Source organism: Fulmarus glacialis, unplaced genomic scaffold (assembly GCF_000690835.1).
Source record: "Fulmarus glacialis isolate BGI_N327 unplaced genomic scaffold, ASM69083v1 scaffold8930, whole genome shotgun sequence".
Lineage (NCBI taxonomy): Eukaryota > Metazoa > Chordata > Aves > Procellariiformes > Procellariidae > Fulmarus > Fulmarus glacialis.
Genome location: NW_009188314.1, coordinates 16532 through 31702, shown reverse-complemented (window position 1 = coordinate 31702; position 15171 = coordinate 16532). Strand labels below are relative to the sequence as shown.

Genomic DNA, 15171 nt, shown 5'->3' with positions numbered 1-15171 from the left:
CTAAACTAGATGCCCTTCACCCTGCTGCTACAATGCAGCCACTTTCTCAGCTTGAGTGTGTCCATTATCCTTGTATCACACAAACAGCAAACAGGAGCTGGAGAAGGGAAGGGAACAGAGAATACTGTACACAGGTGGCATTACGGTGTCAGACTAATTTGGTCCCCTGAAGGGTTTAGTTTCAGGTATTGTGAAAACCTTCATGTGATTCAGAAAGTCTTTAAAGCAGCGCTGTCCCTTCGAATTACCAGTTGCAAACTTGCTCACAATTTCCCCTGGACTCAGCCATTAGTTACAGAAAGGACTTTTAAAATGACATGCAAATGTCCAGCTGCTATGTCTGCTTCACTCAGTCCTATGTCTCTGACCATTTTTTATGTGATATAGAAGCAAAACTAACTATAAAGATTCTTTCTGGACATCATCCTGAATGACGCATAAAGGTTACAGTAATAAGCCTATTCCCATAACATTTCCTGCCTTTGCATTATGCGTTTTGGCTTCTCTGGCACACAAGAGGTACATTATGGAAAGTGATGTTTGATGAAGTCAGTTTTCTGCATACACATCCCTGCTCTAAGCTGCAGTTCTAGGGGATCTTTTGCTGTTTGTGTCAGTCTTGTTTGGCTGAGCTTCCCTCATGAGCTGCCTGTCCATTAAAAGGAGTGTGAGGATGTCCACGCAGAGTCGGCTAGTCTGGCTAGAGCGGTTTCCCCTTGCGTTTCCATGCTGCCAGACACCGTTCCCTGCAGAGGGATTTGGACTGATGATGCAGTGGGTAAGGGGACATTACCCCTTAGAAACATGCTTGAAGGGCTGCTGTTCACCTCGCTTCCTGGGTTGGCAACATTTACAGCACTGTTGCTCACTGTCCACAGGCATGGGTAGTGGCTGGAAAAAAAAGCAGTACAAATTGAATGCCTTATTTCAAAGCATTTTCCCCTGCACAAGACTTACCACAGTAACATCAAGTGCATTATCTGCTAAAAGGCAGCTATCCGAATCGAGTTACTAAACTAGATCAGCTTTGCAGATCTTAAGTGAAAAACCACCAGCAACCATCAGACCTGGTGACCTTGGAGAGAGGCGTGGAGAAAAATGTACAAATACATGTGAGGTTTAAAGACTTTTTCGTGAATGCTTATGAATTTTAAAGAATTCAATGAATTGAATTTTAAAGAATGAAATTAGTTTTAAAGATTTTCCTGGCACCTAAATTAGAGAAGAAATGTGTGCATTTATTTTCAGAAAAGAAGGGGAAATACTTCACAATTAATTGACTCTCTAGGCCTAAATTCCAGCCATTCCTAGAACTGTTTACTACCCTATTAACAATATTTTTGTAACAGAACATGAATTAGATTGTTACATCCCTGCATGGGAGTAGAATCCTCATTTCATGCAGGAGAATAGGAGGAATATATAGAGAAAAATAATTTGGCTTTAAAACGCTCACAGATTGTAGATACCAGAGCTCTCTGTGGCTGTTCCAAGATCCTGGTTTTCAGCAGTGCTGGGGAAAAACGAAGCTCCCATTGATTTCAGAGCAGGAGATAATTAGTTTGTCAGAAAGATCTGTCTGGGAATCTCGAATTGGGCACTTAGGACATGTTTCAAATCCTGTATGCCGTTTAAAGCTTGGAACAAAGCTTGAATCACCAAGGCAGTCCTACAAGCCTCGCTGCTCCTAATACCAGCAGTTTTCCCGTAACCTTACCTGGGTCCAGGGCTGGCAGCTCCCTTCGTGTGTGGCACTGAGAGCAAGTTAGCATGTGGAGAGGATGGCAAAGTCCAGCTGTCATGTCCTGAGAATACCTGAAGATTATTGCTGGAGTTCTCCAACAAATTAACTTTTGTGGGGGGAAAAAAAAAGAAGGCAACAAACAAATCCTCAGTGACTATTGCAGAGACATTGTCTTAAGGCAACAGAACATGGGTAGGCCTGAGGAAGCAATATGATCATGAGGTTCCTACCATAGGTAAAAGGACAAAATTCACATGTTTATTAAGAGAGTAGCAAGGTGCCATTGTAATCCCAGGTGTGATATATGAGAAGGTACAGCATGATAGACACAGGATATGCATTTTTGCAAGTCTGACTAATAGTCTTCCTTAACGGTAACTGCCATATGACTGGCAATGTTTTGATACAGATTTTGTTATAACTTGAGCTTAAATATTTCCGTTAAGCAGGATGCCTTAGTAAATTATAATTAGCGACCAGATCACTTTATCCTTATTCTTTTTCTGGCCAGTTTCCTCTGATCAAAGTAGAACCAATTTCTGGAACTCTGCACCCAGATCTAGAGAGTGAAAGGGACTCAAAAGACATTCTGGCAGTACCAAAATGCCCTTATCTCAAGTCAGCTCCTACCATGTTCCTAAGGGCTGCTTTGACTTGAGAGCACAATTGCTTCATGGCATGACATTGAAAGAAGGCTTGCAATGCTCTTTTTGTATAATTGGGAACTGTACTTTAAGCAAGAGCATTCACTCTCATTTATAATTAACAGTTATAGTGCACCCAGCTCTTTGTACCTCTTGTTTTGCTGCCTTAAACATACTTTGTGCATGCAGGGTTCAGTGCAGATTGTCACAGAGATTCATCACGCTCTTTCCTAGACCCAGCTCTTGCTTGTTTTAATGCTTATGCTAACCTAAAGCAACAGTCAGGCAGGCAGAGAGTGTCTGTTCCTTGGAAGCAAAGCAGCATTACAGTTGTACCTGTAGGTGAATGATTTCTCTGCATGTAGGAAGGTGGGTAAGGAGCAGCCCGATGCCCTCGCAGTGCTGAATATCGCTCGCAGCTGTGGGGAGTGTGTGGAGCTGGCAGAGGCAAAGGTCCACTGTACTGATAATTAGAGCTTCCTGATGCACACATTGTATCTGGGTTGGAAATCAACCAGCCACCCACTTTGAGGGGAAAGAGAGAAGAAAACTACTATTGCACTAAAACACTGCAATACAATAAAGAAAGTAACCAGCCTTCTTGCAGAATCAGCTGTGCCACAGAAATACCAAGCAGATTCCAAGATACTGGTTTATGGAGCAACTGACAATCAAAAAAAACCAAAACAAAACCCAACCCCCCAAAAACCCGAAAACCACCAACCCTAAAAAGAAGACCTGAAAACAACTAACAAATATCAAAGAACAAATGAAAGAAAAACTGGCTATCATTAAAACAAATACAACCTCTGCTCCCTCCATTTTTTTTCACCTGTTCACCAATGAAAGGTAATTTTATAGCTGACAAAAATATTCGCAGTTACAAATACAAAAAAAAGGAGGAGAAAGCCCTAAAAATGTCATGCATCATCTTGATCCTAGATTCCTTTTAATATTGAAAAACTGGATCATAAGGAACATGATCCCTCTGCAGAAACTGTCACATTATTTCCTACTGTGAGGTTTCTTCAATCTTCTTTTTTTTTAAAGGGTCCCTTTCTACGAACACAATTCAGGACTCACTGAATGACTGGTATGATCCAGTTAAGAAAGTCCCAGGTTCCCAGTACCTATCATATCACACAAAACTTCCAGCTGACATGAATAAAAACCTTACGGTGAGAATATGTCATATGTTGACCTTCAGAGACTGTTTCTGGAGCATCCTTAGCATGGTTTCTGAAAAGCAAAATACTTAGTCGTAAAACTTCTCATTGAGAAATTACAAGAGAAAGTTAAAAACAGAACTATTCACTAAAAAAATGGAAAAGTAAGTTAAAAAGGCAGGAAATCCATCTTCTTTAACCACTTGCTAGGCAGCAGTAGACTTCTCTGCAGTCTGCCATAAAGAAAGCAGGAACTTATGTTTCACGGCATACAGAAAAAAGTTCCTAAGTTTGTGCCAAATTTGGGGGGCTGAACCTGGGATTCTAAATCTACCTGTGGGCACCGTTCCTGCTTGCATCTACAGCCTCCGCCTGGCCTCCTGCCCAGACCAAGGCAGGGCTCTGCCTCCTGCTCAGCCAGGCAAGCCAAAGGCAGCATCCCCCCCTCCACAGCTGGAAACCCTGACGCTGAGACACAGCAGCTTCTTAAGTGGTGAGAGGAATGGAGAGAAACACAGATTCTCCTGCATGCACGTGGGACACTTCATGTGTCGGAAGACATAGCAGGTCCAAACAAAATTTATTAGCAATTACGGACTGGAATGCAACCCATTGCATTAGCATGGATGATGCAAACAAAACTTTGAAAGATAAACCTCAATTCGTTTCCAATGGAAGCATTTCTAACACCTTATATGGTTAGCACCTACGGTTACTTTTAACAAACACATCATACATTATCACACAGAATTAATAATAGCAGTGTAGTTACATTACAGTTACAGTGCAATTTCACTTTAGTTAGGCTTTTCGACATCTGCAGTTAACTTTTATTCTCCCTGAGCTATCAAATTATGGGATTCATTGTAGTGTAAGTACAATGTAGTGAACATATGTGGTGTATAACATTACTGGGGAAGTTCACACCATCTCATTTCAGGCTTCCTGTGTAGACAGTGCTAAGTCCTAGGATCCCCATGAGAATATTCACCCACTTCAGACCCTATTGTAATAATTATATAGAGAGTCTCCCCACTAATATCAGTGGAGTGACTCTGGATTTAAGACAGCGGAAACAAGACTAAGTTCTATAATTTATCTTTCACATTGTGATGCCACAGTTTTAACCACATCAGCAGCAAAATGCTACTGGAGCAAAAAAAGATGAACTCACCTTTCTTTCGCATCCAGGAAGGCTTTGGCAAAGGGATTATACTTGATTTTGAGAGCTGTTATCTTGAGTTTACAGAAAACAAGGCATGTTAGTGAAGGCAATTTGAAATAGAAGCTTGACAAAACACCTTCCAGAGTAATCTAAGTGGAACTGCCTTGGTTAGCCTAACAAAATATATCCCCACACATGATGTTTTCCAGGTTAGGAGAGAGCTTTGTTCATTGTAGGGTGCTGTGTACTCATCAGTGCCACAGGCAGAACACCAGTCGGGGCAGCCTAACGGCATGGTCCAGTCTGGCAAATCTTGTGGGACGGTGGACCCTTTCAAGAGAGTTTAAACACTGAATTCCTAACAAGTATGAATCAAATCTGCAGAACATGCGTTAGCAATTGTCACAATCCAAAGCATCCCTCAATTACAGTTTTGGGGTTGGGAAGAAATTTTCCTATGGAATGTTGCACTGTTCTGCAATTGCATGTATCATAAGGAGCGGGGAGAGATAGGGTTATCATTGTAACAATCAGTCATTGCTGGAGAAAGATATTGGACTTGACTGTAGGGTTTTTTTCCAGTAAGGGATTGGGATGCCAGGACAGACGGACCAGTCTGGAATAGCCATGGCAGGATATTAAGCTAAACCTGGCTTAGTACTGCAGCCAGACACTAGATTAAACAATGTTCTACTGCAGAGAGAAGACAGAGTATTAGACTGGATGGAGCATTACACTGCATGGGACTGGTGGGGAAACAAGAAAAGGACCAGTCTGTCCATGCTGATCTTGTAGTTAATAAGCTTTTAATATATCTCGTCAATGGTGACCAAGAGCACAGTGTGGCATCCACCTACCTCTTCATTTTGATAGGCAGTCACAGCTATGAACTGCGTCTCAGGGAAGGAGCAGTTCATCACCATCCGGTGGGGGCCTCCTACGCGAACTATGTGCACCTGGGGCTCATATTTATGCAGGGAGTTCAACATTATCTGCAGAAAACGAAACAGAGAGACAGACCCCAATGCCACTCTGGTATCCCACAGCTGCTCTTTCGCTCTGGCTCTGTAACAGACCAGATGTCACTGCTAAACCTCCCCAGTCACTGATTACTGAGAGCAGAAGGGCAGGTGCCTTCCTCCCTTCTGATGAACCACAGGGCTGAACAGAATGAGACTTCGCTGGACTTGGATTTAAAGCTTTTGATACAGCAGTATTAGTGAATATTTGTGTTAGCAGCTATGGACTTCAAACCATTGGGCTTCCACTGCAGTAGGGGCTGTTGAAACTGTTAAGGGGCAATCCCTGCCCTGCTTCTACTATCTGAAAGACTCAGAATCACCATCACAGAAATCAGGGCCAGGAGGGAGCTGAGGCAGTCACCTAGTCATCTTTCTGGGCAAGACAAAGTGTATCTAAACAAGCCTTGGCAGATATCTCTAACCTGGTATTAAAAGCTGTGACTAACATTGACTCCACAATACACCTTCCTCTGAAAGTCTATTATATTGCTTAATTCTCTCCACTGAAAGAAAAAGTTTTTTTTAAAAAAAATCTGCACTTTGGAAAGTGCTGTGTGCATACATACATGCAATAATGCAGCCATTAGCATAAAGCACTGGTAGTCAGCTATTACTTTCTAATAACACCACAGAAGGGGAAGCTGAAGCAGAGAATGGGGACATGGTTTACCTTAACGTTGTTGTCAAGATTTCAAAAGAAAAACAAGGGGAGCTTCAGCCGTTTGTTATTTAGTGACTTCTGTTTAGCGACTTTTATTTAGCGACTTTTATTTGGGCTCTGTTTCTCATGGCTTTTCCTCCCCTGCTTTCTACTTTTTTGCTCTCCACTTCACCATATATACGTATCATGTTCCCCTGTTTTTTCCCCAGGGTCTCTTTGACCCTCCAACTCGGTTTCCTGTAGCTTTTTTACCCCCATGCATACTTTTCTGAGGCCTTTGACTTTTCTGAAGTCCTGGATGAAGGACAAGAATTTGCAAATTCAGATCCTGTTCTATGCTCCACAATAAATCTTGTGTGCTGATTCCATGTGTGACTTAGGAAAAGTCAGGTCATCTTTCTGTTCTCCAGTCTGTAAAAACTGAGATAATTTCCTACCTAATTAGGGTACTAGGCTTATGGAGCTACCTCACAAACCTAATGGAAATAACAGATAGAGAACGTGCAATATTTACGTGAAAGGAATTGATTCTGGGCTGACAAGTATCATCCAATGTAGGATTTTTGTACAAAACAAACAAGCAAACAAAAGGTCTTGTGCAACATTTTATCTTTAGATGCATCATCAAAAATAAAATATGAAACAAAACTAATTTTCCTGTTTGCATTTTTAAGGGGTTCAAAGAGAAAGTCACTTATTTCTGGTACATGTGGTTTCTTTCCAAAGGCCAAAGCTGATTCAATAGAATATTGATAATTATCATGATGCAGAAGCAGACATAGTAATTATTTCATTTAGGAGCAGCCTTTTATTCTGCTATCTGACTCCTGCCAACATTCCACTTACACCAAACAACATGGGGGAACACAACAAAAACCTAATACCCGTGACCATTTTTTCCCCCTTCTCTGAAGTCCTATGTAAAAATCCCCAGCACACAAGACCAACTCTGAAAAGCCCCCTGGTGATTAAGTAAACCACAGCACTCTGTCTCTCTTAACATCAAGAAGTCCATTAAAATCTGAAAGCGCCAATTAAGGCCTATTTATTCCTGTTTACATTTGGCCTCCAGAGAATAATTGGCATCTGTGGGTGAAGAGGCCTGTAAGGACCTCTATAATTACATAAATGCACCCTTGATATTTCTTGATTGGTAGGTGCTTGCAACTGAAGCCAAGAGGTGTATGGGGAAACATCAGGCCATACCTGCCCACTCCCATTGAGCTTGTTGGTAAGTTTGACTTTGCTGAAGGAAATGGCAGCTTTCATCCAGTGGGCCCCAAAGTTGGGTGAGTCTGGGTGGATGTAGACGCAGCTGTGGTTCGGTGGCTCTGGTTTCCCAGCCGGCACCCATTCTCCATTGACATACTTCCAGCGGTGGCCATCAGTCGGGGCGAAGTCCAACAGGAAGGAATACATGGCGTTTGGGTCCAAGCCTGACACGCTGATCTTCAAAACAGGGAACATCCGCCTGGCCAGGAAACAAAAAAGGGAGACACCACTGGAAACTGGTTTTGAAAGACTCTCCTTAGTATGTTTGTGACCAGATGCTCACAGATTAGGTCAATGTAAAAAACATCCTCCCTCCCTCCATCTAGCTGAAGAAGTCTCTTAAAGGTTAATCCTTCATTTCGTTTTTATTTTATTTCAATCATTTGGAAAAAAACATGTTATCTCTAAAGTAGGGCACTAAGGTCTTGATCATGCCAAGAGTTATGAACATAATGATCGGTGTATAGCATCAGCAGAGTCCATGGTATCTGGACATGCTAAATACATCCTTAGGTGTGGGACAAGAAGGCATGAACAGGATTGAACAGAGTTGAAAGTGGCTGAGAAGGTGGAGCTGAACCACAGATTCACTGCATTAACTGCAGAATCCTATTATAAAGTGCACTTCTTTGGTACTTAGATTCCCCCAACACACGCTCCCGTACTCATCCAGTGGCCAAGTCCCACTTTGGCAGGGATCCAGAGTCTGACTCTGGATATATCCTCTGAAATCATCCTGCAATCTCCAGCAATCAGGACATAATCCCAGCCAGATACTCATCAGACTCCAGTTAGATTTATTGACCACGCTACTCTATACAAAAGGTTTTTCTCCATTCCTTTGAAGGGATGGTCATATTCTATAATCTTTGTGAGCAAAGGCAATCACTTCCCCCTGTCATTTCCCGAGGTTCTTGTGTTAAGCCCCAACATCTCCCACTTGAGTAATGGTTTCCAGGTAGCGCTATTCTAAATGCCCTAATAAGTCTGCTGTCTAAAAATACTTCTTTACTTTATCAGGGTTGTGTCAGGTTAGTCTGGCATGACTTAAATTTAACAAAATGCCTTTTTATCTCAGTTTCCATTGTCTTCCATTTATTTCATTGCTCTTTCCTTCCAAATACATCCTGAATTCTTATTACAGAGATATATTTAAAAGTCTGTAGTTAGCTGAAATGTGTTTTCTCCCTTTCTTAAGTGCAAGTATTCATGTACTGTCCCACTACCATTACATAAATCGCCAGCTTGAGAAGACTGGTTAAAATCCTTGCCGTTAGACCTTGCACTTGGCAGTTCTTCCAGTAATTTGGTCCCATCCTTCTATATTCCCTGACCTCATCAGCTTGATCAGGTTCTTCTGCATTTAGTTCCACCTCAGATGCAATGTTGTCCTTTACTAAGCTCTAAACAACTATCATCCAAACTTCCCACCATCTTGTGCATTTAAAACTGAAATCCTGCCTTTGTTTAGTTTTGGGGAAATGCTCCTTTTGTGCTTAAAGGTCCAGTGCCACTTTTTCTCAATCCCCTTTTGATTATTATTTTTCCTTTTGTAAAGGAGATTTGCAGCAGCTCACAGCTAGACTTTCAGCAGTTTTTTGTCTTGTGATCCATACCACGCAGCTTTGAATTGGCATCTCAGTGCCTGAAAGTCTGCAGCAATAGCGTTAATAGGGCTCCAACAGATTCAGGAACTGGGAAAAATTTGTGGTCAGCAGAACAGAGGAGTCTCCCAACAAAGGTATCCTATTCATTAAGTTTCTTAGCTTGTCAAGGAATACACGTTGTTACTGTGGACGATTATTATAGCTGTTACGTATCACCTCCTACATTCTTCTCATATGAGTAAGAGGCTTCCCTGCCCCAGACACCTCCATACTGACCTCTCCTGGCAGCTGCCATTTTGCCGTGCCACATTCTTATGCACAGGCCAATGAATCTTCAAACTCCTTTTCTCTACCGGTACAGAGAGACTGGTTACACCAAGCAACCAGAGCAATTGCCTGAGGTCTGTGGCCATGGGGCTAAGGTAAGGTAGCTCTCTAGGCTTAGTTAGGTAGCAGAGCAAGACATCCAAAATACACAAGAAGGGAACTGAAACTCAAAGCTCTCTCAAGAGACGCCAAAAGTCTCTGCCCCTGCAGCCATACTCTCCAGTGACACCCAACTGCAGATTTGCTAACAATCTCCTGTGACATCCCACTCACCACCTACCTTTCTGGACACCTTTATACAGTCCTTGCCGTACACATTCAGCACCTTCTGCTGACAGGAAAAGACAGGATTTGAGAAATTTGAGATTTTTCATCTAGTATAAATAATTGGTGATGTAGGGCCAGTGCAACATTGAGAAAGATATATTGAACCGTGATCTTTCTAACTAACTGGAAGCTTAGCCAAGGATTTATATGCTACATCTAATGTGTCTTTCTGACCAAGATGCACCAGCTATCAAACTGGAATGTGATAAAAAGTATGGATGCATTGCTCCCTGCAGGCCCCCTACAGTCAGTCTTCAAAGTAACACACGTAGATATTTAGCCAAAATTGAAGTGGAGGGGAAAATTCATCCACATGAAAATTTAATTTCATTAGATTTCTCAGAACTACTTGTGTTACATACAGATTGTTAATTCCTCTGCCCCCAGTGCAGACTTCTCTGCCCTTCTACTTGAAAGGCTTGAGTTTATCCCCAAAAGACCTATAGACTAACGCCAGAAGAGAATACAGCCATCATCAATTCTAACCTCCTGTATCACAGAGATTATAGCACTTCCCTGCGTTAACCTGCTTCACACACAGGTAACCCCCGCCTTGCTTGGACCAGCATGTCCTGACTGTACAGAGTCTAACGATGGAAAACTTATCACCTCACTTGTTCTGCTGATCAAGTGGCTTTACTGTTAAAATCACATTTGTCTACCTTTTAGCACGGCAAATGATGATTTCTCCAAATTTGTTTCAGTCAGAATGTTTGTTTCAATGATCAGGTAGGTACACACGTGACCTCCATTACTGCAATAGCTGAGCACTTCAGCCTCTTCAATTTATTTAGAGCAGATCTGCTACAATTACTCCACAGTAATTGGAACTTGAGTGGGAAGATGTTTGATATCAAACTTGAATGTGTGGTAATCAGTAAAGTTGCTTTAGCATTTAAGCCTGGAAAGAGCTTCTTTCCCCCCAACTCACGTTTGCCTGATTGATCCACTGTGGATTCTCCCCATATGCAGAAGAGAACAGTGGGGACCTTCCTGCCTCCAGGCAATAACATGGATTGCAAAGTCTCAGGATACTGCATAGCTAATATGGTATAAACACTGAGAAGAAAACCTGCTCAATCAGAAAACAGAGCACTTGATATTGAAATGCCAATTGAATACAATAAATCTGGGTAAAATAGGAGACTGATTGCCACCGTAGCAGCTGCACCCATTGGGATGTATTTTGTGATACAGCATGCGGTTTAATTTCACTGATGTCTAGCCTGTTCAGAATATATCTATCTTCCCTGTGTACCTAGGCATATTGCTGTGGCAGGTGATTATTATAATTAAGTACGATACAGCAACGGAGACTTATCTATGTATTAGCACTGAAGTTGGTTCATCTAATTATGACATTTTGGGACCCTTGGTACTAATTAGAGATGACTCAATCACAGCAGATAGAATTGTGCATGCTAGAATTTGACACTTGGGGATCACTAATCAATCAGCCTTTCATTCTCTGGGATGCTCCTGTATCAGGTTTCGGTTTAATTTCTGAATTTTGCTAACAATGTGTCTGCACAAACTGTCTTAGTTTTCACATGCAGAAGTTCAGACTGGCCCTTCTCATTAATCGTAGAACACAGTTTTCAAAAGCATTCATATACCCTTCAGCAAGAATGACTGAGTTAGTTCTACTGATTTAAGCAGCAGCAGAATTAGAGCAATATTTTTTCTATTGAGAATCCCTCTGGAGATAATCACTGAAGAATCTTAAACATGAAAAAAACTCAGCACTCATAGGAAACTGTCTCAAGTTTGTCTCCTTTTGAACAGCATGGAGTTGCTCAGAGAGCTTTACTGCAGGCCACTGTCTGTATTTCCTTTTTTTGGTGCGCTGATGTGTTTGTTATGGAAGATACTTTCAGAAATGCAAGAGATCCTTTTTCATAGTCCCTGATGCTACAGTAACCATGTTAAAAGGATTTATGCAGATGACAGTGTGACATACTTTTATAATTTTTTATTTTGAGATTGCTGTAGTTTGATCATAAAGAACCTATTCCAGCCCCCACTGACATTACTAGAGCTGTCACTGGCTTTACAAAAAATAGGATCAAGCTGATGAGGAGTGTGTAAGTGAGAATAAAGAAAAATAAGGCAGCTTACACAATGAAATAAAAGTAACCAGGCATATTCAAATAATGAAAGATTCCCTTATCATCATCATAAAAAGATTTTATCTATGCACTCACCTAGATATTTTAGAAGGAACTAGTATCACCATGCAATCATGATTTACATTAGCTGAGAGGAAAGAAACTGAAAAAATCCTGTTGGTAAGGTGTGATTCTTTGTACCAATTTAATTAATTTGAGGCAAACCTATCTTACCTCATTTTTGATCACTTACGCTGCTAGTAAGCTGCCGTATACTAAGTGAAAGTCCACTCAGAAGTTTGCTGTAGCCTAACAGCAGTTTTTAAAGGAATTTAAATGAAGGAAAAGCAGCTTCTCGGTGTAAAGAGAACCTCAGCAGAAGATTTCTATCCCTATAGGTTATTAGGAGGAATTAGGAATCACTGCAATAGGCAGTGTTACACCAAGAGCTGATATTTTGGGAAGGTAGCTGTTTTCTCAACAGAATAACCTTGCTGAGCCATCAGACTAGATTTTTCCTTTTAACTGCTTTCACCTATGTCCCTTGTCAAGCTACAGTCAACAGTAATATCATCCACAAATTCCGCTAAATCAAAGTCTGCAAAATCAATAAAAGTCACACCACATGAGTAAATCTTTCTGTCCATCTCTTAATTCCTCTCTCCTCTGCAGACCTCCTGAGAGGTCCCGCAAAAGAAACCTGTGCATGTTGGGGGGGGAGGACGGCAGAGGGGTGGCGAGGGTACATTAAATAAAAACCTTAGTACCACTGTACCAGCAAACCTTATTCTAGTAGCTGCCTGTCTGTTATGAGCTGGACTCCAGTTCAGAGCAGAACCTCTGTGGAGAGCATCCATCAAGCCAGTGTCTGATTCAGAATTAGTATCCTTCTCGCCAGGTTTTGCACTCTTTTCCTATGCCTTTCTGTGTTCCCCAAATAGTAAGATATGTGATCCATTTACATCACAGTATTTTGTCTTTCTAAAACTGTCTGTGTTAACCAATATTCTGCACGTGTTTCTAAGGGCACCAGCAACAACTACAGAGCAATATCACTGTGGGACCACGCAATCCAGACTGCACATACATGGGCACAGTTTTATTGTACCCCATTCTAGTACAGACTGCTTGTACAAGCTGTCAATACCCAAGGCCAGAGAGACAGGAACTGCAGCTATACAGTAATCTGCTTCTGTACAGTAATTTGAGGTGTACAGGTAAGGACTTGCTAATAAAAGCTGATGATTATTAGTACAAGAAGTCATTCAAAGGTTTTGAGAGGTACCATTTATTCCCTTGCAAAAGTTCCCTTTTTGTGCAACCTTAAGTCAGTCAATATATTTCTCCAGCATGTTTCACAAGTAGGAATAAAGGGTGGTAGGAATGGTTTAGCAGTGACCAAAAAGGAGCAGGGACACCCCATTCAGGTTCATATGCTGGTTTTAGGGGACTGCGAGGCTGCAAGGATAAAACTGTTAAGTGCTCGCTGCAGTTCTTTCGAGTCTGCACACACAGTTTATTATTATACTACTTAACCCCCCTGGCTGTCATCTACACTTAGCCCACAGTGCTGAGCAGATCACTCACCTGCCGTTCTTGGTCACGATCATCTCATTAGTGACTTCCCTGAATCTCTGCCAGAGCGTCGCATCCTCTAAGACAACCTGGAGCTGTTTCTCAGTGGGGTCGCCTTTGTCTCTCCCAGCCTGGAGTTCGCTCTCCACTACGCTGAGTAGCCTGGAGACGGTGCAGTCACTGGGTTTTTTGCAGCCCAGGTCTGCCATGATGACTTTACTGCCAGAAACTTCAGGTAGCTGTTAAAAGACAAAAATAATGAGCTAAATCAAAAAACAAGTGAGTTCATTGGGCACTGTCTGACAAACATGCTCTCCTCACTCTTTTGCCACTGACTAGCTCTTTCCTCTGGAAGTCCCAATGGGCAGTGACACCAGCGCGTGGAGGTTTACGCACACACTCCACACAAAAAGAGGACTATCTCCTAATTACCTGTCAGACGGTCAGGTGGGTGGCAGGCTGATGACTCAATTGGCTGCCTTGAAAGAAGAGTCCTCCATCCAAATTAGCATGCTTTTATCTTTTTTCAACCTGAAGTGGGTCTAATTGTTCTGCTTGAGAACCAGGTTTCCATTAATGAAAATTGTTTCATTTCCAGACTGAAACAACGCATGGAAATTGCGTTCACGCTGATGCCGACTCTAACTGAAGGAGCTGGTAACAGCCAAGATAGTTACACAGAGAAGGTAGTCTTAAAATATTTTCACCAGGCATGTTGAATAAACGCTTTAACCTCGTTCCTCTATGTTCCTAAATCAAGATGTACTAGTGAGAGACCCTTCTGCACTGAGGTTTCAATGCACAAGGAGAAGGTAGCATCCCTGCACTCCACCGTTGATGCCTACTGTGTCCATCCCTTGGTCCCACTGTCATTCGCAAAACCCCTGCTGCACCTTACAAGCAGCTGAACTCCCCTCTGGCTGCATTTCCAGGGATAGACCCCACGCTTCTGGGGCTGGGTGTGAGCCTAACTGCCTGAGGCCTGGCATTACTGCCCTACTCAAGGTCCATCTCATACAAAAGCTCCCTCAGCATCCCTAAAACAGGCATTCCCTCTCGCCTCAGGCTGACACCTTCTCTGACAAGCCTAATGCAGCCTCACATACCCTCCACAAAGAAGCCACCATTTTACTGAGAAGTCCAACAGCTTCAGCACTCAGCCGAGGATATGAGAGATCTGGGTTCGGTTCCATGCTATAAAGGGTTAAGTGGAGGACACGTGAATACTGTTGACCCATAAACACTGGACTTTGCCACATAACAAGGTATTTGAGTGCCTAATTTCTCCTGATGCATCTAGTGCCGATAGTGTCTCCGAAATTTCTGGTCTGGTGGACGTGACATAGTCAGGGACTTGATTATGAAAACATAATGTTGGAAGTCATTTTTAGAGAAATATATTTTCTGGCTACTTATTGAGAACTTTGCATTTGTTTAATTCAATAGCCCCTGTTGCATTTCTGTGCTTCTGGTTCTTTCTAAAAGATTAAATGTCTTGGTGGATCACTGATGGGATTTATAAACACAAGAAAGAGTCTGGCAAACTTTGTAAA

At 42.1% G+C, this 15171-nt stretch overlaps 1 protein-coding gene across 1 annotated transcript; it reads right to left on the bottom strand.

Moving 5' to 3' along the window:
- Positions 1–314: 314 nt before the first annotated feature.
- On the bottom strand, positions 315–13996 carry TBX19 (T-box 19). The gene is made up of 8 exons (XM_009578162.1): positions 13631–13996; positions 7609–7873; positions 5577–5711; positions 4729–4790; positions 3566–3627; positions 2725–2826; positions 1718–1850; positions 315–891 (listed from the first exon to the last, which is right to left on the bottom strand). Exons 1-8 carry the CDS (start codon positions 13825–13827, stop codon positions 657–659), a joined length of 1191 nt encoding a protein of 396 aa, XP_009576457.1. The 5' UTR covers positions 13828–13996; the 3' UTR covers positions 315–656.
- Between the last annotated feature and the right edge of the window lie 1175 nt (positions 13997–15171).